We start from the raw sequence: 21658 nt of genomic DNA, 5'->3' as shown, positions 1-21658 counted from the left end.
ACGCGGGCGATTCTGTTCTTCTTGCTGATCGATGGTTTCTTAGCTGGCCGTCGTCCATGGAGTCCAGCATCTTGAAGACGTCTTCTGACGGTTCTCAGGGATGGTGTGACTTCATTTGGAGTCTTCACGACCATCTGAATGTCCGTAGAACTCCTCTGGGGATCCTCTCTTGAAACTCGGACGATGTTCCGATCCATGTTCTTCGACGTGATACGCGGTCTTCCAGGCGATTTTCGCTCCACCAAGGCTCCCTAAACATTTTTTTCCATAACTATACTATTTTCGAATATTACCTCATCCCGAAACTGCTTCAAGATCTTCTCGATGGCACGTTTAGTAACATTGAACTGCTGCGCCAAGAAGTCCTTGGAACATCCACTTCTGAAGCCGATGACGATGGCTTTACGGATGTCCTGAGAGATGTTTTTTTTTCCGAGGGGTCTGGCCATGTCTGTAAACAGTTTTAAATACATAGGAGCCAAAACCAACATTCTTAGAAACCATAATATCCAAAAATATAAAAATATGAAAAAAGTGAAAAAACGAAAAAATTGAAAAAATTGAAAAAAACAAAAAATTTCTGAAAATGATGCAATTTCCTTGTACGCAATTTGTCGTCACCGTGTACGACATGCACAGTAAAATTTTCAGATCGATCCCTTAAGTTTCAGCAAAGTTACTCTCAAAAAACCGTTTGCGAATACCTTTTTGGCCAGTACTGTACATATTTTTCAAAAGAACGTTTTCGGTTTCATGGTTTTCAAAAAACTTTGAAAATCTTCAGGTGGGACGGATGTATTTTTTTTGGCATCCTAATCCTGAAAACGTTTACATGAACGAATTTTCGGAATTCCTTATACTATTTTTGATTAACTTTTTTGTCGTTTTAATGTAAAAATTAGAACATTGGAAAAAAGGATATGCCAGAAAATTAAGTAATAAGTTCCATCAAAAAAAAATTTAAAATTTTTGGAAAAGTTCTGAAACAGACTTCAAAATTTTCGGAATTTAACAAAGGAATCATTGAAACAAGTGGAGTAGCATGCTCGAAAATAATTATAGATGATTTAAAATTTTTGAAACTAAAATTTGAAAATGATACCAAACAAAATTAGAGTTTCTGAAAAGGCAAAAAATTTTTGAATACGTATTTCTCTTCTATATAAGATTCAAACGGTTTTTTTTCAAAATGACAAAACTAATTAAAAAACATGTTTTAAGTCCGAAGATTCTTTAGTACTGTAAATTCCAAAAAAAAACACCTTTTTGCAAAAGCGCCGCACAGTTTTGAAACATTTTTCTTCAAGAAAAGCACCCAAAACGAAATTCGGTGAAAAAATAACTTTGGAGAAAGACGTTAACGAAGGCTATGCGACGCTTTAAATGAATCTGTGACTTCTGAAACCGAAAATTTTTTAATGTTCTTGTCTGAAATTTCCCCCATACTCCCTGTCATATGTCCCATGTCCATGTCTCCAATTTTTTCCAAAAAATCCCCGTTATTTGTCTCAGAACCATCTTCCTCCTTCCATCCCACCACCTCAACGTCCATCAAACCACTCTCCTCCACCCAGTTCGTGGTATGCACCAACCACGTATTCACAGGTCAGTCCCTTTTTCCCTTTGTTTATTCCCTATTGTACAGTATCGAATATCAAATGAGCAATAATTTGTTTAGAATGTTTATGTTTCAAGTTTTGCACTTTTTCGCTCCGAACCACTTGATCATTTGAAATGCGTTTTGTTTTGAATCATATGAGGGAGAGAAGTTTTTATGTCTGAACCATCAATGTGTGATTCATGGAGTTTTTTGGCCAAAAAAGGGGGAGATGAACAAACAAATACAGTCAATAGAAGGCAGTTTATGAAATATGACGTCATTAGAAATCAGAGATAACATGGAGTAGATCATTGAGTAGCTGTAAATGATGAATTTAGGGACATTTTGAAACAGTGGAACCTATGAAAATCATACTTTGATATCATTTGTATTGGATCCTGTAAAATACAGCAAAATATCTCAAAAAGGTTTCTTTTTGAATGTGTTTTTTGAAAAAGTGAACCAAGTTTGGTACGGATCAGGCCTGTGCGGCAACAAATTGCCGAATTTTCGTTGCCGATTTGCCGTTGCCGATTTCGGCAAAAAAATTTCGGCAATTTCGGCAACTGAAATTTTTTTGAATTTAGAGATTTTCACAATTTTTTTAGTCAAAAAAATGATTTCGAAGTTCGAGAAATCAAATTTTGAATACCATCATCCCTCAGAGTGAATTTTAGAGGAAATGTGTCCCAATAATCATCAAAAATACTTGCATCGGATCTAAAAATGGGCTTCAAATATGTGAGCATAGGAGAAAAATAGATATCATGAGTCACAACTCATCAAAAAAATTATCCAATCTGTCTCAAATCTCTAGGGAACGTGTGTCGTGAGTTGCCTAACAAGTTGAGCACACTATTTTCAAAACTCACAATCGGAACAAATATTTTCAACCATTGGAATACCCTCTATTGCTAAAGGGAAATAGTTTGCATAAAAATGTGGTCTTGAGTTGCCAATTTTTGTAATTACTTTTTTAAGGAACTTATGAAACACATTTTCTGTAGTTCTGAGCCTGATAGAAGCATTTTCAGGTAAGTTACGTATCGATTTTACTAAAAAAACGCAAAACTTTTGTTGCCGAAAATTGCCGAAAGTTGCCGAAATCGCCGAATTTTGTTTTCGGCAATTGCCGAGTTGCCGAACGTTGCCGAAAAGTCTTCGGCAAATTGCCGAGTTGCCGAATTGCCGAAAAAATTTTGTTGCCGCACAGGCCTGGTACGGATGAAAGGTCTACCTTTTTATAATTAAGAAGGCTAAAACTCTAAATTTGAGACATTTTTGAAACACTCTTCAACTGCTTCTATTCTTTGTTAATATGCCCGACTTCTTATTCTATTATTGCTATAGCGTTTTGATCTAGGTTTAGATTAACTTGAAAAAATTTCTTTCGATCATTAGCTTTCGCTTCATTAAGTTGACTGTTATACAGAGTAGGTTGAAAAAAAGGAGTCCGCCGTTATCAGTTGATATTTTTTGATTTCGAATATCAGTAGATATTTTTTGATTTCTTTTATGGGTACTTATAATCAGTAAAAGCGGAAAATGCACAGGTTGATCGAAGAATTACGTTGTTCGAAATTCTCCTCAAGTTCTGTTAACTTAATTTTTCTAAAGCTTATCGATAATTCAAAAAAAAACATGTTTGAAATTATAAGAAGCTGTTAAAATCTCTGTAACGAAGATTATCATTCTCATTTCATTCGTATTCCTCATACCTCATAACAGGCGCTTAATTTTTTTTGACCGTCAATTGGTTGCGCATGTATTTAATTCAAGTTGCAAAACCTTAACCTAGCTACTCACCACCGTACGATTTTGCCACAAAGCACTTTTTTCAGTGTTTCATGTTTCTTTTGAGAAAATTTGTGCTAAATTTGAAACAGGGAAAATTTTGGATGACCGTTTAAAAATTCCAAAACTAGGACAGTGGCATTTAACAGAAATTTCAGGATCGTCTAAAACATTACTGGCACATCAGTACATCCACCATAAAAGTTGGTCCGTTTTGACCTTTTCAGAGAAACATGAAACATTAGAAAATGATCTGCTAGGACGTCACCCTAAACCCGCACTTTGCGCTCAATTATCTCGATTTCTATAAGATATATCAAAAATTTATCAACTGATAAAATGTTTGCAATAATATCACCAAAACTTTATCAGTTGACAAATTATTAATATCTTTAATGGGAACCGAGATATTTGAACTCAAAATGTGTGGGCACAAATATGAGAGAAGCGGAGAAGCGAGACAGTCTTCCTTACTAGATCGAATGTGACAATGAGAAAATTATAATTAGCAACACGTATATAAAGTATCAGAAACTGGGATATTTTAAAATCCAATTGGCAAAAAATTTCAGACCGATTTGTACAAGTTTCATAAAAATTGGTCTACAGTTTTAGCTCAATTAACTCGGTTCCCATAAGATGTATCAAAAAGTTGTAAACTGATAAAACGGTTGCCATAATATCGCCAACATTTTATTAGTGGGCAGATCCTTTATGTCTTTCATAGGAACCGAGATAATTGAGCGCAAAGTGCATGTAGAGCTTTTACTGTTTCATGTTTTCCTGAAGAGGTACAAACGATGTCAAATTTCAATGCGATATAGATTATCCAATTGGTCCTCATTTTCACTATCCCCAGCTGCTCAACCTCATAAAATTCAGTGACCCATTATATTCCAAGAACATCTGCGTTCTCCATACTAACGGGTCTTCTTTGCAAGAAAAAGAACATTAGTGATCAACCAATAGTCCACTTGTACTTTTTTTTTCCTCGGAATTCCTCCACTTCTTCTTCCCTTTTCTCAATTCTCACATTCTATTCTTCTCGAACCAAAAAGGAAAAAAATGGTTCTCCATTTCTTAAAGACGACACAATAGGGGAGGTCTATTTGTCATATGTAAGCGATGATAAAAATATGAAGAGAGGGGTCTTTTATGGGGCTCGCGCGAAGAAAACCCCCATAATAAACTATGCATAGAGAAAAGTTATATATCTTGACAAACAATAAGTCAGTTTTCCATCATTTTTGCACTCTGTAGAAGTTAAAGTATTCCTAGAGATAGTAACGTCTTCTGAAGTCTTCTGAAATGGATTCGAATACTAATAATCCGAATCCAAATCGAAACGAAACTAGCCACCAACCATCGCCAATCATAACTTGGATCACCTACCTTTATACATCGTTTGTCTACTATTTCTGGCTGATCTACGCACGTTTACCACAACGGATTACCGATGACAAATCAGACGAGATGTTGATCAGACGAGACGCAGACATCGAGACAATCCGTCGAGTGTGTACTTTCCGTGAGACGCAGACAGCGAGACAAGTAACAGACCCAGCGCCAAAGGATTCTTCATTATTGTCGTTGTCGAGGGCTACGGCGCCATCCGCTGATTCGTTCGATTGCAACAACTGTCTCGCACCTCATAAGAAAACGAAAACGACGACTTGTTCTCCAACCTACGTCTCGAATCTCTCGCTTCGTCGGCGATCGTCGAAGAAAACTTCTGTTTCTTCTTCTAATACATCTTCTTTCCTCTCCTCCTCACTTCCCTCACCAAATTCCACGTCTTCGGAATCCACTATCTCACCATCAGATAACAAAAAATTAATCGCCGTTGTACCATCTGGAAGCCACGTGTTGGTTGCCGTGCCGAAACTCGATTGGAAAACTGAATCGATTCGAATTAAGAGGACAAGAATGAGTGATTGGCTGGATGCGGAGCAGCGAGATGTGATGAGACAGTTTGATGAGGTGATTCGGATAGAAGAAGAGGCTGAAGAGGACCAGAAGAAGCAGCAGAAGAAGAAGACGTCGGGAATTCTGATGATGAAGAAACAACCGTCATATGGGTCCACAAGGAGTATCGAGTCCGGGTTTTCGTCGAGTAAAGTGAGTATATCTGGTTATATGATTAAAGGTTGGAACCCATTAATCAAATATTATCAAATTGTTGAAACTGGAATTTTCGATATTTCAATGTAGTTTGAAATTATGAAATTTTTACCAATCAAATTCAAAAAATTTCCCAGTTTCTGATACTAAAAATATTTGTTGTTAATTATAATTGTTAATCCCTGTATCGTCTAAAAGAAACCTCTATAAAACTAGTTGAAACAACGCCAGAGAAACGAAACTCCCTCGTTTCATTTTTTTTTGTGCGCACCCACTTTGAGCTCAATTATCTCGGTTCCTATTGCAGATATCGAAAATCTGTCAACTAATAAAATGTTGATGATATTATAACAAACATTTTATTAGTTAGCAGATTTTTGGTATCATTTAAAGGTTTGCCCATCGAATTTAAAAAATTCCAGTTTCTGATACTTCACATATTTTTTGTGAACTATAATTTCTCATTATAAAGTTTGCTATCTGTTCCCCATCTTTAGAACCAGTTGAAACAACGCCAGAGAAGCGAGACACTCTCGGTTCTCTGCGTATCTCATCATTTCATTGTTTAGGCGCCCACACTCGGCTCCTATTAGAGATATCAAAAATCTGTCAACTGATAAAATGTTGATGAAATTATGCCAAACATTTTATTAGTTGACAGATTTTCGATATCTCCTGAAGGAACAGAGATAATTTATCTGAAAGGGCAGGTATAGGGTGCCGTTCTATTAGAGCATTTTCTAAAGCTTCATGTTTCCCTTTAAAGGTCGTATAAAATAACTTTTGTCCTAGTGGACCGATTTTCAAGAAACATGTACAAAAATGTTTCAGACAGTCCCGAAACTTCTAGAAAATTCAATGTCAAACTTTGAAATTTTGAAAAGTTTTGAAATTTTTCCCTGTTTCCAATTTAGCACAAAATTTTCAACAATTTGGTAAACTCAGTCTGATTGCAAATGTTTCCAATTTTGAAAAAGTTCAAAAAATGTCGAATTCGTAACTTTTTTCAAGATTAGTCACTGCTTTTTTTTATTTTCGTACTCCAGTATCTTTCCTTTTCTGACTCATCTTCCCTCTTTTCTATGCATACAGAATTCTGAATATTCTTCTTTTGCGAAAAACCGCATATATTTGATACAGGCGAATGGCAGAAAGAAAAACTGTTAGTTTTTCTAAATCTCTGCGTCAATTTGAAACTAACACTCTCTCGCTCCCAGATTTTTGTGTTGCCCTCTTGAAGAAGCTTGTGTATTTTGTAAGAATGAAAAAAAGAAGAGTAGATCATTCAATTTTTTTCGTTTCATTGAGAAGAGAAGAATGGTTTATGATCGAAAAATAGAAGAAAAGGAGAAGAAGAGAAGAGGAACTGTTAGTTTTGAAAAGTAAACGAGAGAAGAAGAAAAAGGGAAATATGTTTAGGTATGACGGAAATTTGATAATGTGATTTATGGGGGAATATGGGGAAAGGGACAAGGGAAAAAAGAGACCCAGAGAAACGAGACACTCTCGTTCCTCTGCGTATCTTCATTTTTAAGTATGCCGTATTTGTGCCTATATATCTCGGTTCCTTTTAGAGATACCAAAAAGTGGTCATCTAACAAAATGTTAATCATAATATCAGTCATATTTTATCAGTTGACCACTTTTGATAACTTTAACAGAAAATGAGATATATGGGTCCAAAGTTGACAGTGAGCGTGTTATTCAATTAGACTTTAAAGGAGGCCAGACATCAAAAAAAAAGTTTTGCTGATATTTTTCCTAGTGAACTCACATTGACATCGAATTATAAAATTTCAATATTAAACAACACATATTTGAAACCGAATTTTCAATAAAAAAAAAAGGAAATATTTTTTCCAAAAACTTTCGGTTTCAGATTCTGCTCATTTTTAAACAAATTATCTTACGGTGATAATCAGGCTTGTTCAGAAAAACAAATTCGGAAAATCGTGTTCTCGAATTTTTTCTCGACTTTTTTTTTTCGGAAAATCGAGTTCTCGAATTTTTTCTCGACTTTTTTTTTCGGAAAATCGAGTTCACGAATTTTCTCGAATTTCAATTAGTCAAAAATTACCAGTTTATTTGACAAAAACAACAAAAACAACAAAAATGAAATGGAAAACAATAAATTTGTGCCGGAGTCTTTCTGCTCGTTGAAGAATCGGTTGCAAATATTACACTTTTTCCTTCCATCCGCCAGATTTGTCAATACCGCTGAGTATTTTCCCATGTTTAGTCTGAAAATTTCGTTAAATTCAGACAAAGTTACTCACTGCAAAACCAACAATTTTAAGAAAAACTTTTGATGACCTAAAGTCTGAAAAAAACCAAGTGTTTTCAGTGAGAGAAGGTAAAAAATCACTGAAAAATAAAAGAAGTCTATTAAGAACAGTATAAACCGAAAAAAATGTTGAAAAAGTAATGAAAACCCTGATTAAAGTATGTTTTCATTCAAAAAAAAATTAATTTAAAAAAAATTCACCTTAAACCGACCCCGTAAATCGACACCGATTGCGGGTCTCGCCGCGCTTGGGTTACTGTTGCACCCGTTTCAACTATACAAAGTAGAGATTTCCTCTTCACTTTGAACGCAGCATGATTATTTCGAGAAAAAATTTTCCGAATATTTTTCGGAAAATTTTCCGTCGGAAAAAATTTTCCGAAAAAAATCGGAAAATCGGAAAAATCGAGAACTCGATTTTCCGATTCCGACCAAGCCTGGTGATAATGCATGTGTAGTCAGTCTTTCTATAAAAATTCGAAACCAACTTGAACCTAATTTTCATTGGCTAAAATGAAAAATCGTGACACTACTAAAATTAGAAAAAGTTTTACAGTTGAAGCCCATTTTCCAAAATATCAAGCTTCGAGATTATCGAAAACAAAAGTCAAACTGTCTCATAATTTGGTGGTATCAAATTTTCAAGTCGATCATAAAATCAAGTTTCGATAAAAATTACTCGATCTTTGAAACTGTCTAATTTTCGTTGTACAAAAGAAATTTCAAAACAATTTTTCGGTTTCAGTTAATTCTTATTTTTTATCATATTCCTTTTTTTTGGATAGTATGTTATTCACTCAAAATACAGACCTCTCAACAAAATCAAAAGATTGGATTGTCATATTTCCTGAAAACAAAATGATTGAATCAGTATTTCTTTTCGAGGGTTTCAGAGGTTTCATAATCTGCACTTGCTCTGACTAGTCATTTTTTTAGTTTCTTCGTATGTGAATGACAAGATTATCCAAGATTTATCGATCGAAGACACATTGAAAATTCAAGTGCCACAAATGACCGATATTTGAAACTGACTTATTTTTCACTTCTCGAAAATTTGCCGGTTTCAGATTAACATTATTTTCAATCTTTTGTCTTTTTCGATAATAGAAGAACAATATATTGCAATAGTAAATGAGCATTTTCGAATAACCAGAAGCTTATTAGAACATAATTTCAATCTGAATATTTTCTTTCATGTCCCTACTAACCAGCAAAATCAATCGTAAAGTCAGAAACTTTGAATCCCGGTTTCACTAAAATATTAAATCACGAGCTAGATTTTGGAGGGCATTCCCAAATTTGTAATGCTCCTCTGAATATTCCTGTTGGGCCAAACAGCTACTGCTTCCCTTCTCTAGTTCTTCTTTTTGAAAATTTTGACCGTATTGGGTTTTTCATCCTCATTTCTGCGCATTTTCCTTCCCTAAATTTCAACCGCTATCCAAATGGAACCCCCCCCCCATTGCCTCTTTATTTTCTTTTTGCCCAAATCCATATGACCTTCCTCCGCCATTTAATTATAATTGGAGGTCCTCCATTAGAGACACCTTCTGTGTGTTTGTTTTTTATCCTTTTCTTCCCCCTTTGTACCTGTCCTTGTCTCATTTCCTTTTCCGTTTCTCCATCTGCGTCTCTTCTAGAAATCCACTCTCTCAGAATGTCTTCAAGCATGACGCATTTTGCTTCTTCTTCTTGTTTTATAATTTAGTCTAACGGGACAAGAAACAAAAATTGTAACCTTTCCATTTTTTTCCTTTAATAGCTTATTCTCTTGACAAGTATGTACTCATAGATCATCTTGCCTAACAAGAAAAGTTCTCGAAAAACCTGAACAAACAGAAAAAAGACATAAAACTTTCTAACAAAACATGAGATCTGTAACTTGTCCCGGAAAATTTTCTGTGTTTGTTCAAATTCGTTTTGGCATGATATCCAGTAATCGGATACTGCATTTTTAGAGAATAATGTTTTATTCAAGTGGTTTCTTTCTGAATTTTGTTTTGCGCTAATGCAATCGTCAGAACACTAGATGTAGGTTTAACCTAATTAAACAAGATATTTGAAACGGAAAATTTTGGAATTATAATTTTTGGAATTTTTTTTTCGGTTTCGAATTTTTGAGATCAGTGGTTCCAATCACAGTATGATATTTAAGTAGAATCATGCATACTTGTAATCCAGGCCTTTGCCGGGCCTTCGCGGGCCCTGCCTTAATTTCTTTCAGAATCTATATTTTTGAACAAACTAAATCAGATATGATAGAGCTCCACGAGTACTACAAAACGGTATTATTCGGAATACTGTATCTTATCTATGAACAAAGTTACAGATTATAAAATGGCTTTTATCGCAGGGCCCGGCAGGCCCGGGGCGGGCCTGCTTTTTTTTGTTCTTTTTGCTCTGTAACTCTGTTCTTAGACAAGATACAGTATTCCAAATAATACAGTTTTGTAGTACTCGTGGAGCTCTATCATATCTAATTTAGTTGGTTCGAAAATATAGATTCTGAAAGAAATTATGGCAAGGTCCGCGAAGGCCCGGCAAAGGCCCGGATTACAAGTATGGAATCATGTCTTTTTTTCGCAATTGTCCTTTTTTATTCCAATTTTTTCGTTGAACTCTGATTAGCTGAGCAGATCCTTTAATATTGATGAAAACATGTTTTTTTTTCCTGAACATTCTGAATTCCAGATCTGAAACATTCGATTTTCAAAAAAAAACCGATAAAAAAAATTTCTGCGAAACCATCTGGGGCAGATTTTCAAATCCACGCCGTCTGCTACATTTATGGAATTCTTAAAATAGTAATTTTTCGGGAAATCTAATAATTATCAGTTTCACAATTTTTGTGAATTTAGTGAAATCCTTTTTTTTTCGTTGATTTCTGCCTAGAGCTAAGGGTATTTCAATTTTTCAAATTCGATTCCAAAACTTAAGAACTGTATAAAATCTGTAATTTGCTTATAACTTTAACATTTGGCGCTAATTCGACGCGAAAATGGAAATTCAAGATTTTCCAGATAAAAATATGATAAATCTGAAATTGTCTGAAGTTATGAAAAATTAACGGGACAATGGTGATACTAGAAAAATTGTCTTTCGTTTTTGTCGCTAGAAAATTAAAGGTGGGGGGACAGGAGATTTTACGGGGGATTTTTGGGGCCAGAGTATGCATTCTACCGTGACGGTGTACAACGCTTAATGTCACTCTGCGTACAGCTGTCGTCCTCGCCTTTATGTATGCAATCGGGCGACCGCTTTCTTTTTGCCCGTGTAGCTCAGTCGGTAGCGGCGCCGCACCCTCGATCCTCGTCCCACACGTTCAACTCCTCGAGAGGCATATTTAAACGAAATTTCGAGAACATTATTTTTTTCATGTCCCCCCACCTTTAACCTGATTTTACTGAATTTCTAAAAATGGTCCGAGTTTATCTGGAAACTCTGAAAATGTATTTTTTTTGAATATTAGACTGGAAGCTTTTTTTTGAAAATTCAAAAAACAACGTTACAAAATTGGAGCTCTCAATTTTCGAAAAATTTTTATTAAAAGTTCAACTTCCCTATGATTTAGAGTAATGCTAACAATTTAGTGTCTCTTCGCAAAATCTTCAAGGATTCACACCAAGTAGAAATTTCGGATAAATAAATGTTCCGTTCCGACTATTATTATTATTCCAACGATTTCCTATATCATCTCGATCATAAATCCCCAATGAGATTTTATCGTTGGAATATCTCATTCAACTTCACGAATTCTCACTTTTCCGCTGAGAAGTTTCGACATACATATTTCTGAATCCCTATATTTATATACCAGAGATTCTAAAAACAAGATGACGTCAGTGGAATTTGACAAGGTAACAACTAGGTTTTTTTTATAATAGAGTTGGGCAGAAATGTCCCAGACTGGTCAAACGAGGGAAGATCAAAACAATCGAGAACGTGTACCCACCCTATGTCTTCATTCGACCGTTCACCCAATCGTCTCTCTTTCTCTCTTGTTTGTCTCTTTTTCGCTTGTTTGGCAAGGCTGGACAAATAAACGAACATACGTGAAGGTGGAGGAGCTCAATGAGCACAGAAGAGTAGTGACTTTTGTAGTATTCCAAGTGAATCTTTATGACGAATCACTTTTTTATTCTTCAAGGTGTGCCATGTTTATTTGAAGAGAAAGTTATTCTTTTTCACACCCTATTTTTCAGCCAATTTTTATCGTTTTCTGGGAAAGATTCCAAAAAGTTGTCAACTGGAAAATGTTCATAATATTGCACAACACGTTTTGTTAATTGACAATTTTTAGATATATTTTACAGTAATTCAGATAATTTGGGTTAAAATTAAGGTGTGCCAAAACTATTGGACATATGATAATTTTTTACCGCTTTCATATATTGTGATATGTTTGGGTACTGCATTGAATTTATTAGACCGTTACCCTGAGCCATGAAATCATACAATCAGATTTTAGATCACGATTCCTTTCACTTGAAAATGAATAAATTTCCTACAAAAAATTGTTGCTTAATTTTGAGCATTTCTATATTTAGACGGATACCATTTCTTGTTATATGTATTATCATGAATTCGCGAACAATTTTTTTAGAATTCCTAGAATATCTAGTAATTATAAAACGGTTAGCTACCCCAATTGAGTGCTTTTTTAAAAATTTTTTTGAAAAACGTTCATGAAACCTCTTTCAATACTTTAACAGTAACTCTGAATCTGATACTGCCCTCAGGTTTTGCTATGAAGTTATGCACGAGCAACTAACACGAGCAACATTTTTCCAGCCCCACTCACAAAGTTTTAAACCTTATAAAACCGAAAAAATGTTCCTTTAAAAGATGGTAGCTATGAGATTTTTGGAGTAATGGTATGAGTTTTGACGTGACTGTGTACTTTTATATTTCCCATCATTCGGCCTATTCAGCTTAAGATACCGTAGCTCAGCTGGTAGCGGCGCGACACCTCAGGGTTAGGTCCACAAGTTCAACTCTTCGAGGGGCGTATTGGAACGAAATTTTGGGAAAATTTCAATTTTTTGTCCCCTGCGCCAACAACATTTTTTCTAGCTCCGCCTAGAAACTATTCAGCACAATGAAACCGAAAAAAACGTTTTCTGTTTCACAATGTTTCTAAACTTGTTTATAGGAACTAATCAGGCAGTATTGGACGTTTATGCGTTTTAATGTTTAGGTGACAATAAGACCAAATTTACTCGCATTTTGGTTTGATTCCAAATCTTCGACGCGTATCATTTCCTCTTTCCTTTCTCTGATTAAAATTCCAAAATACTTGTAATCCTCTTGTCCGAAATTTCATTGTCCATGATCTCCTAGCCTTGTTCCTATTTATGTTCTTCAACATTTCTCCTTTTGTAGTTATTATTATTCCTCCTACTTTTTCCTCCAAAACCATTTCCTTTCTCGAATAAATGTCCTTGGCCCTCGTGTGTCCATCCTCTTATATTCATTTTTATATGTTCTCTATTCCCCTTCATCTAGTCGTTTCATTCCAATAATTTTTTCTATTTGGGATGCTAGGAAATTGTAGAAATTGACTTGATTGAATTCCGTATGTTCAGTGGGGTAGAAGACATTTATAGGGGACTGATTCAGCGAATAATTTTCAGTTTGGAGGGATCACAATTTTCTCTTTTTTCTTGAAGAAGCAGTGATTAAAAATTGCAGCTGGAGATTTAATTACTAGTTTTGTAACTGCGATTTTAACTTTTGAAAAAAATTATCGAATTTTTTTTGCAGTTTCATCTTGTGAATATTTAAGCAAGGGCCAATTTGAGTTCACTGCTGAACCGTAGGTTTTTAAAAAATTCTGAATGTGATCTTCAATTCCAAGCCTAGTTTTTTTTCTTCACTTCCAAACAAAGTGTTTAAAGTCGTCATTGAAATTCAAATTTCGGTAGCATTTTGATTTTGGAAATTTAGTTTTTGGAGAAAACCAATAGGAATCTTGTTGTTGGTGTCATTCTATATTTTTTCCTGTTTCATTAGGATTATTTTATTAGAAAAATTTGTATCATTTCACTTGTCCGACTCGAAAACGTTATGTTTTATATGTTCCGAAATTTCGATTTTTGTCATTCAAAGGAGAGTACAATTTTGCGTGACGGTGTTCACTCCTTTACCTTTCTCCTACGTTTGATATTCCTTGTCGAGCACTGGCTGCAACCGCGTAGCTCATTTGGTATTGGCACAGGCCCTCCAATATTTGGCACGCGAGTTCAACTCCTCTAATTGTAAGGGCGAAAAAAATTCGAGAACTGTTGTAGGATTAGCACAACCATCATTTTTTATCTTGACCTACAAATTTGAAGACAATGTGAAACAGAAAAAATAATCCGGAAAAATGAATACTGTTTTATATTGCTATGAAAATTGTTTATTGGGACTTGTTCGACAGTGATTCTTCTAACTTCCTATTTTGAGCCAATATATCTTGATCCCTGTCAAAGAGTCCAAAAAATTGTCAACTGACAAAATATTTTTCAAATTATGATAAGCATTTTTTTTAGTTTAGCAATTTTTGAAATCTATCACAAGAAATAATATAAAAGATCAAAATTGATAGTTTGCGGAAAAGGGCATTGTACTAGAGTGTATGAAAACTTTACAAAGCTACCATAAATTTGAAACCCTAAAAATATTCCCGGTTTCCAAAATACCATTTTTCCATTTTGACCGATTCGTTCATTCAAATGGCTGAATTTGAAGAATTTTTTGCCGTTTCTAAACTTTCATAACACCCGTCGACAATAGACTGCTATATTTTTAGCTTTATTTCCGAGTTGTGTCACAAGTTCACCACATCACAACCCCTCATTAGGAGTCGTTTTTCTCCTTTCGCCTTTTCTGCTATTTTGCTCCCTCCGGCTCCCCGTTGCCCCTGACAACCCAAAATCAGGCACATAACCAACTTGCTTCCTACTTTCGACATATTTTCGAAAGAGGAGAAAAAACAAGTATGCGACGTTGTCTAAATGTTTATAGATTTCTAACTCAAGGATGCTCGAATTCTTGTAATCGAGAGGTAACTTCCATAATAGAACAAAGGAAAATTAATTTTTATGCAAAAATCCAGGAATATGATTTTTTAGAAACAGTAATTTTTTGTACTTTTTTAACGAAAGGGTTTGTGAACTTTGAGCCAATTTATCTCATTTTCTGTAAAAGATATCAAAAAGTGGCTAACTAGTAAAATGTTGCTGATATCCTGATAAACATTTTACTAGTTAACCACTTTTTGATATCTTTCAAAAGAAGTGAGATATATAGGCTCAAAGTGGACGATCCGGGTGTCGTTCTATTAGAGGTTTTACGGTAACTAACAAAATATTTATCATAATATCATCAACATTTTATCAGTTAAAAGATTCATGGTATCTTGTATAGGCATTAAGATAATTGAACTCAAACTTGACAGTGAAGTGGCCCTTCTATTACAGGTTTCGAGGTAGTTATCAGGTAGTTATGCTATGTAACTAACTTTTTGATCCTGAAAATGTCAAATGACCATAATCCAAACATGGGAAAATCCATGGGAAATTTCTCGAAGACTTGTAGACGCCACACCCTGTTCAAAATGTTCCACCTAATTTACATCTCAATTCTCACACAGTTTCATTTCTGTTCTCCTTTTTGCCATACCGCCATGTCCAGTTGAATGTTACGTCTTTCCTTCTTTTCTTGTTTCTGACAAGATGTAAACGAAAATAAGTATCGTATATCGTTGTCCACAAAAACGACGCCAATTATTCGTTGCGTAAGCAGACGCCTTCAGGTTTTACGGCTTCTCTGTCGCCATGCTTTTGTAGTTTTCTCTGTTTTAGCCAATTGATATAGAAGGTTCTAGGTTTCTAGACTTCGATGGATCTCTGTGAGAGTTACTAGAAATTCTAGAATTCCGAATTTTCTTCCATTTCCCCTTATTCAGTATACGAAAAAACTAACCAAGTGTTTCTTATCACTTCCTAACTCTACTGTTTGTGCCAAAAACCGAACAATTGGCCTTTCACCTCTATCGTTTTCTAAAGATCAATAGAAAACAGTTTTTTCCCCAAACAAAATGACTTTTCTCTCTTTTTTTTTTCTATCTCAATTTCAATTTTTTCAGTCGAAAGAAACGCCAGTATTTGTGCCACCACCACCACCGCCAACCGACGTCATGTACTTGCCGAGACTTGCTGAATTGGTGAGAGTTACGAATTCAGAAGTATTCTGAAAATATCTAGATGGGAATTCGTAGAAGTTTTGAAATGGAGAAATATGAGAACAACATCTTAACACATTGAAGTTGATCAAATTTTTTGAGCGAGACTTCATTTTTCATGAGAACTTTGAAACAGCGTTTTTAGCTACATCTTTGATCCCAACTATCTCGGTTCCTAGGAGAGATACCAAAAATGTGTCAACTGATAAAACGTTTGTCATAATATCACCAAAATTTCATCAGTTGACAGATTATTCATATCTTAAACAGGGACCGAGATAATTGAGAACAAAGTATGGTAAAAAAATGAGAATCAGAAAATTACAGTTAACAAAAATATTTAAAGGTGGGGGGACAGGAGATGTTTCGTAGTTTTTTTGTAGCTAGAGTATGCATTCCACCGTCACGGTGTACAACGCTAAATGTCACTCTGCGTACAGCTGTCGTCCTAGCCTTTATGTATGCGATCGGGCGCGCGCTTTCTCTTGCCCGCGTGGCTCAGTCGGTAGCGGCGCCGCACCCTCAATCATCGCCCTCACAAGTTCAACTCCTCGAGGGGCATCTTTGAACGGAATTTCGAGAACATTATTTTGTTCATGTTCCCCCACCTTTAAAGTATCAGAAACGGGTATACTTGCCAATTAGATTGCAATAAATTTCGTGAACGTTGAAAATTTTAATGATTTCGAAAAACTGGAAGTTTCAGTTTCAACGATTGGATATACATAAGTTTCCATTCTAATATTTTGATTGTTGGATTTTTCTGACTAAGTCTTTATTTTCATCAACAATTTCAAAGAAAAATTGAGATAATTGAGCTCGAAACCCAAATACAGGACGGCGTTAAAGAAGCCCACGCTGGCCAATCCATAACTTTTTGTTAAAAATGTTTTAGTTAGAGTTTTAAGTTTTTTCGTAGCTGCGCAGTAACACTGTTCGAATTTTCTTAGACAAGTTTCAGAGCACTAGAAGACAGAACTTATTCCCTAGAAAATCTGTTTCATACTGCCATTAAATTTGTAGGAAAATATGTTGTGGCAGTTAATGAAATTCAAAAATTATTTTTCGAAAGTTGAACTTGTGAACCTAACGTTGGAGGTGCTGCGCTGTTCCCAGCTGAGCAACCGCAAAACTATGATAGATAGAGTTTTTCAACTTGAATCATTTTCTAGTACTTTCCAAGTTGAATCATGTTTATTTTAGTTGGTCTAAAAGTTTTAAGTCTGAAAAAAATTATGGGCTCTGAACCTTCCCAAAGATCCTTGCCCTCTCATATTCTCATATTTCCAGAAAAAATCCGATCCAGATCAAAGAGTTTGGTTTCAACCTGCACGCCGAACGCAACCGTGGTCACTTCATCGGAACCGTCGACCAAGGAGGCATCGGACAAGCAGCCGGCCTAGTGATAGGACAGCGAATCGTCGGAGTCAATGGACAACTGATCTATCCAAACACCGGACACAAAGATGTTGTTGCTCTTATCAAAAAGGATAACATGAAGACGACTCTTTTGGTTGCATCCGAGGAAGTTGACAAGTATCACAAGGATCACAATCTCGCTTATTCTTGGGATAATGTGGAAAGAGTCGGTGGACCACCAGTGATCAATGTGGAGACATATCATCATCATGAGGAGGCTCCGCCAGTCAAGGCTAGTGCTTATGATGTGCCACCATTGAATCCACATGTAAGTTATATTCGAGATAGAGAGCTTACAATTAATTAAATAGGAGCCACAAAAATAGGAAATGAAAACAATAACTCAAAATCATACCGCTTTGTTTGTGGAAAGATAAGATGAGGACTTGAAATAGTAGGTTTTGTTTAGCGAGGTTTGGTAACTTTTTTGAAAACTATATGATTTTCCGCTCGAGATGAATTTTATTTGTTCCGAAATGTTGAAATTGAAGATTTTTAGTAATACCATGAACAACCAAAGTCACCGATTAAAATCGAGTAAAAGACCATCGAATAAAAGAGACATCGAACATTTTTTGCATCAATCTGAAACAGGGTTTAGTTTTCAGCGAACAGATAAATTTCAACCTACAAAAATATGGATAGGGTTTTCAAGTACGCTTTCTCTTATAGAACACACCCTGAAATTTGAAAAATTAAAAAAAAATAAATAATCGAATTTCAGAAGGTTTCCCATCAGAAAAAGCCTATTTGAAAGCTCTGAAAATGGTTTTGTAGCCTGTAACCTCTCCATTCGCCTGTACTATAACGGTAGCGCAATGTCCCGGAGACATTTTTTTAGTTAAAAAAAATGTTTCGTTTCAAAATGGAAGTTAATTACAATTTTTATTAGGTAAACGTAATGTGAATTCTGATTCCTCATGCATAAGTGATTAAAACGCCACTTATACTTTCACTTCAAACGCAATTATCTGGAATTTCGTAAAAGATATACAAAAAGAATTGGCTATTGCAATAATGTCGGTGGTATTATGACAAACAGTTTATCAGTTGACAGATTATTCATAGCTTTCATAGGAACTGAGATGAATTGGCATGAAGTGCGAGGAGTTGAACTGTGAAAATTGAATCAAACTTGCTACAGTTACAAACTTTTGATAGAACTGCAACTGTTGTTCGTGTTTTCAGTTTTGTAGCTTCGGTAATCAAAAAAAAACAAATTATTAAAAAATTGGTCTCCCCACAAAAACTCGAAAAAATATTATCTGCTTCAATAAGGTTTCAAAAATCTTTCCTTGAAATTCACAGCTATGATTATGTCGCAACTCTAAATTTCCAGAGCATCCAAGTCAACGAAGAACGCGAAATCACTAAAACCAAAACGGAGACGACTCACACGAACAGCTATTCATACAAGGTAGATAATCAAGAAAATCTCGAAGATACAGTAACCATAACAACATGCTCGTTTTTAAATGTAAGTGGTTCGAAGGGGTGGATTTCCGATATTTGAGGCTTTTCTTTCGCTTTACTTCTCTCTTCTACCTCTCCCTATCGGTTCCCTTCGGATCACTGCGTTTCCTTTTTTTCGTTTAAAAATTGAGTTTCACTCACATAATGCTTCCTTTAAGTTTATTTTCTCATTTTGTCTCATTAGGAGGAAACACCAGTCTACAATGCTTATGCTGCCGAGCCAGCTTCCGGTGATTTGATGGATGAAGTATTTGCAAAAGTGAATCTTCCAACTGTCGGAAACCAAGTGACCATTCATAGTCATACTGAAGAATTGGCTGAGGATGCTTCCTCCGTCTCTTCTCTCTCGTCGTCTCATCGGGAAAGTGCCGTCGATGTGCCTGTCTCGCATCAGGTGCAGATTTACTTTTTTTCGCTCTTTTTGGGTTCTTTTTGGGTTCATAGAGTTCAGCTATTTTTAGTTTCCCTCTGTTTGAATAGTCTAGACTTTTGAAAAGTCATAGTCAATAGAACCAAACTTGTTCATGTAAAATTGTAGATACCAGAATCAAAGTTAACAAGAATCAAAGTTTTTCGAAGACATAGCGAAACGGGAAAAAAAATTTTAATTTTGATTCAGCGAAAAAATTGTGAAACTGAAATCGAAAACTACCAGTTGGGCCTATCCAAAAAAGTTGAGAAACTCTACTTCAGCTTGAGTAGCTCGGACGAACATCAAATGCCAACTTTGAGACAATTTATCTCATTTCATGTGAAAGATATCAAAAAATTGTCAACTAATAGAATATTTATCATACCAGCCTGTTTGCCGCGCCTCCGGCGCTTCAAACAGCTGGCTGGTGCGCCTTCGGCGCGATTTGACTTTTTTAAATTTATTCGTCGCTTCGTGACTCACTCTTTTTTCAATGTCACGTCAATAAACCTTATGAAACATAATTTTTATCAAAAAAGATTGTTTCCGTTTCCTTGATTTTCAAAAAAAAAATTATAAGTACCGTAAAACCTCTAATAGAACGACACCCGGATCGTCCACTTTGAGCCTATATATCTCATTTTCTGTGAAAGATATCAAAAAGTGGCTAACTAGTAAAATGTTGCTGATATCCTGATAAACATTTTACTAGTTAACCACTTTTTGATATCTTTCAAAAGAAGTGAGATATATAGGCTCAAAGTGGACGATCCGGGTGTCGTTCTATTAGAGGTTTTACGGCAACTAACAAAATATTTATCATAATATCATCAACATTTTATCAGTTAAAAGATTCATGGTATCTTGTATAGGCATTAAGATAATTGAACTCAAACTTGACAGTGAAGTGGCCCTTCTATTACAGGTTTCGAGGTAGTTATCAGGTAGTTATGCTATGTAACTAACTTTTTGATCCTGAAAATGTCAAATGACCATAATCCAAACATGGGAAAATCCATGGGAAATTTCTCGAAGACTTGTAGACGCCACACCCTGTTCAAAATGTTCCACCTAATTTACATCTCAATTCTCACACAGTTTCATTTCTGTTCTCCTTTTTGCCATACCGCCATGTCCAGTTGAATGTTACGTCTTTCCTTCTTTTCTTGTTTCTGACAAGATGTAAACGAAAATAAGTATCGTATATCGTTGTCCACAAAAACGACGCCAATTATTCGTTGCGTAAGCAGACGCCTTCAGGTTTTACGGCTTCTCTGTCGCCATGCTTTTGTAGTTTTCTCTGTTTTAGCCAATTGATATAGAAGGTTCTAGGTTTCTAGACTTCGATGGATCTCTGTGAGAGTTACTAGAAATTCTAGAATTCCGAATTTTCTTCCATTTCCCCTTATTCAGTATACGAAAAAACTAACCAAGTGTTTCTTATCACTTCCTAACTCTACTGTTTGTGCCAAAAACCGAACAATTGGCCTTTCACCTCTATCGTTTTCTAAAGATCAATAGAAAACAGTTTTTTCCCCAAACAAAATGACTTTTCTCTCTTTTTTTTTTCTATCTCAATTTCAATTTTTTCAGTCGAAAGAAACGCCAGTATTTGTGCCACCACCACCACCGCCAACCGACGTCATGTACTTGCCGAGACTTGCTGAATTGGTGAGAGTTACGAATTCAGAAGTATTCTGAAAATATCTAGATGGGAATTCGTAGAAGTTTTGAAATGGAGAAATATGAGAACAACATCTTAACACATTGAAGTTGATCAAATTTTTTGAGCGAGACTTCATTTTTCATGAGAACTTTGAAACAGCGTTTTTAGCTACATCTTTGATCCCAACTATCTCGGTTCCTAGGAGAGATACCAAAAATGTGTCAACTGATAAAACGTTTGTCATAATATCACCAAAATTTCATCAGTTGACAGATTATTCATATCTTAAACAGGGACCGAGATAATTGAGAACAAAGTATGGTAAAAAAATGAGAATCAGAAAATTACAGTTAACAAAAATATTTAAAGGTGGGGGGACAGGAGATGTTTCGTAGTTTTTTTGTAGCTAGAGTATGCATTCCACCGTCACGGTGTACAACGCTAAATGTCACTCTGCGTACAGCTGTCGTCCTAGCCTTTATGTATGCGATCGGGCGCGCGCTTTCTCTTTGCCCGCGTGGCTCAGTCGGTAGCGGCGCCGCACCCTCAATCATCGCCCTCACAAGTTCAACTCCTCGAGGGGCATCTTTGAACGGAATTTCGAGAACATTATTTTGTTCATGTTCCCCCACCTTTAAAGTATCAGAAACGGGTATACTTGC

General features: G+C 35.6%; 2 protein-coding genes across 2 annotated transcripts in view; one reads left to right on the top strand and one right to left on the bottom strand.

Moving 5' to 3' along the window:
- Window positions 1-21658, bottom strand: part of CBG21776 — a gene marked incomplete at both ends in the record, with an annotated part of 51716 nt that overhangs the window by 26558 nt on the left and 3500 nt on the right. The window lies entirely within an intron of this gene.
- Cbr-tag-60 overlaps window positions 1-21658 on the top strand; it is a gene marked incomplete at both ends in the record, with an annotated part of 27963 nt that overhangs the window by 4764 nt on the left and 1541 nt on the right. The window contains 4 exons of the mRNA XM_045235203.1: window positions 15931-16008; window positions 17333-17713; window positions 18785-18862; window positions 19103-19312. Of these exons, the coding sequence (XP_045097358.1) occupies window positions 15931-16008; window positions 17333-17713; window positions 18785-18862; window positions 19103-19312 (747 nt within the window). The remainder of the gene's footprint in view (window positions 1-15930; window positions 16009-17332; window positions 17714-18784; window positions 18863-19102; window positions 19313-21658) is intronic.

This window comes from Caenorhabditis briggsae (assembly GCF_000004555.2).
Source record: "Caenorhabditis briggsae complete genome, chrIV, whole genome shotgun sequence".
In the NCBI taxonomy this organism is placed as follows: Eukaryota; Metazoa; Nematoda; class Chromadorea; order Rhabditida; family Rhabditidae; genus Caenorhabditis; species Caenorhabditis briggsae.
Note: the sequence above shows the minus strand (reverse complement) of the source record. Positions and strands in the feature narration are given on the sequence as shown.